Below are 2500 nucleotides of genomic sequence, written 5' to 3'. Positions count from 1 at the left end.
GGAGCAGGCCGTGGGAACTGAAGACCTTAAAGTCCCGGCAATGAAGATGTACAAGTACAAGATCATAGCCTTACTTGACTTCATATCCGCAGTTCAAAATGTGATTCACTTCATATATCATTTCGTTCATAGATTCATTCATTATGGGAACATTTGACCTCACAAATGACCAGCTCCCAACATCAGTGGCTTCATAGCGCTCTCAGTTGGTTAGAGCATCACACCAGTATTGAGAGGTCACAGGTTCAAACCCTGTTGAAGTCTTGAATTTTTCAACCTTCTCTACCCAATTGTTTAAATTGTGTTCATAACTGTGAGGATCATAGCCTTACTTGATGGAACTGTAGAGTGTCGCAGAATTGAATTTTTTTTACACACCGGAAAATGAATGTAGGTGGGTGTATTTGATCCCATTCATGGATCAAGTAAAATCCAAATGGCCCCCTTCCATTCTTCCCTGGAGCACTTAACAGTTTGTTTGAAGTTTAAGGTTAAAAAGCTCATTGATATGCTTTGGGACACTTTTTTAGCAAAATAAATAGGGATAGAACTGGTCCACGGACCCAGTATCCGTGTTTTGTCCTTTCCTAATTGGGGATAAAGTTAGAATTACCCCAACCTACATGTAACAATATTTACACCTTACATTAATGCACCCGTCAACTGACACCCCCACCCCCAGGTACCAGACAAGAGTGGGGGATTATACGGGCATTGAAGGGCTTTTGAACAACAATCTGTCCCCTGGGAGTGGTGCATTTGACTGATGTTGACTTTGGGTCCTGTCTCCACATGGGGCAAGAGTAGAACTGGGAGCTAGCACTGGCATTCCAGTTTCTTAAGATGGCAGAAAGCGTGAGAAAGGTAACATCTCAGGGGTAGGGGGTGGGAGGAGCAGTCTCTTATTTACGCTATATAGGTATGTGCCGCCTGTGTTATTTTTGGTAATGTAATCCTCAGATATACCTTAGAAATGAATGCGGCAAATGTTGCTCAGCATAAAAGTTTTGATCAAGTGAAGCCATCATCCTCGCATTTATGAACGCAATTTTTGCAATTGCGTAAAGAAGCCTGAAAATTTTAGGACTTCAACAGGGTTTGAACCCATGACCTCGCGATAGCGGTGCGACGCTCTAACCAACTGACCTATGAGGCCACTGACATTGGGAGCTGGTCATTTGTGGGTTCCAATGTTCCCGTGAGGAACATAGCGAGGATCATAGCTTCACTTGACTTCATATCCACAGTTTGTATATGATCCATTTCATATATCATTTCATCGTTGATTCATTCCTCACTGAGCATAACATTGCAACTTCAAAGATGGCGGGGTTTCATGCTGGCCATCTGGAGAAAGGCAACAAAGGCCGCCTTTGCTGTTCAAGAGCCCTTTGAAAAATGCATGGTTACCCCGAATTGTCTTTTTTGATTTCAATAACACTTGTTAAGATCTTCATGATTTGATTTATTTTTGTTTTTTTGATTTACAGACTGTGCCAGTCAAGCTGTTACAGCGCCACAACAGCTTGCGCCAATTACTGTGGCCCCTTTTTTCACCCTCCACACCATGATACTGAACAAAAGACAGACCACAACACCGGGAACTACGTGCCCTACTCTTAGCTACAAGTGCGTGGGTTCTTTTATGTCCCACAGGATTATAGACATTATAGGGTTGTGAGATGGGACCTTCGGCTTATTGTCCTTATCTGAGAAGACTTGAAAGTCTAACCATTTGCAGACTGATGTAGTTACAAAGGCAGCACTTTCTCCTCAGTTATTTAAAGACCCTGAGTGTTGGTCCAGTTGAACTCACGACCTCCTGTGTGACAGCCTGGTACTCAACCAACTGAGCCACTGGTGTGCGGTACATTTTCCACATAATCATAAACGGGGGCAAAAATACCTTTGAATTAGTAGGCACCATCCTTAACTGATTGTGATGCTCAAATTACATTGTTAGCTTGGGGTATCTGTGCGCAAATGCGACTGGATTGGCAGCGATTTCCAGTCCTGAGTTACCATAAGCAGGTAAATACATTGGACTGAAAATACATTAGTTCTATAAATTGTTTAAGTTTCCGCAAAATCCGGTGTAATTTCTGCATAATCAACGCATGTTAACACGCATGCAGTATTGGCCAAAAAATTTCGCGTAATCGTTATTTTTTCTGCATCCTATCAGAAGCCCAGGAACTAAGCTTATTTGGTACATTTAGTTGAATTCAGGACTTAAAGGGAAACTTTTTGTTGTTCGCCAAAAGCATCTCACTTTGCTGCAATCCTCATGACATATATGTAATTTTGTCTCTTGCATTTCTGGAAGTAAATGATGTTTAGTCAAGGAATAAAGAAAAAGGACTTCTTAAAAGTTTGATTCTGCAAATTACAAAGAGAGTTTAAAATGTTTCACTTACCATCTTCGAAATTACTGTACCGCAGCAGAAAAATATGGCTAATTTCAACATGTACTCACTTCTCATCTGGTTCTGGAAGTTGA

At 41.4% G+C, this 2500-nt stretch overlaps 1 protein-coding gene across 1 annotated transcript in view; it reads right to left on the bottom strand.

Moving 5' to 3' along the window:
- LOC137973283 (adrenodoxin-like protein 1, mitochondrial) overlaps window positions 1-2500 on the bottom strand; it is a 23294-nt gene that overhangs the window by 2474 nt on the left and 18320 nt on the right. Inside the window, exon 4 of the mRNA XM_068820063.1 lies at window positions 2477-2500. This exon is cut by the window's right edge and continues 64 nt beyond it. Within this exon, the coding sequence (XP_068676164.1) occupies window positions 2477-2500 (24 nt within the window). The remainder of the gene's footprint in view (window positions 1-2476) is intronic.

Source organism: Montipora foliosa, chromosome 10, assembly GCF_036669935.1.
Source record: "Montipora foliosa isolate CH-2021 chromosome 10, ASM3666993v2, whole genome shotgun sequence".
NCBI classification, from domain to species: domain Eukaryota; kingdom Metazoa; phylum Cnidaria; class Anthozoa; order Scleractinia; family Acroporidae; genus Montipora; species Montipora foliosa.
Note: the sequence above shows the minus strand (reverse complement) of the source record. Positions and strands in the feature narration are given on the sequence as shown.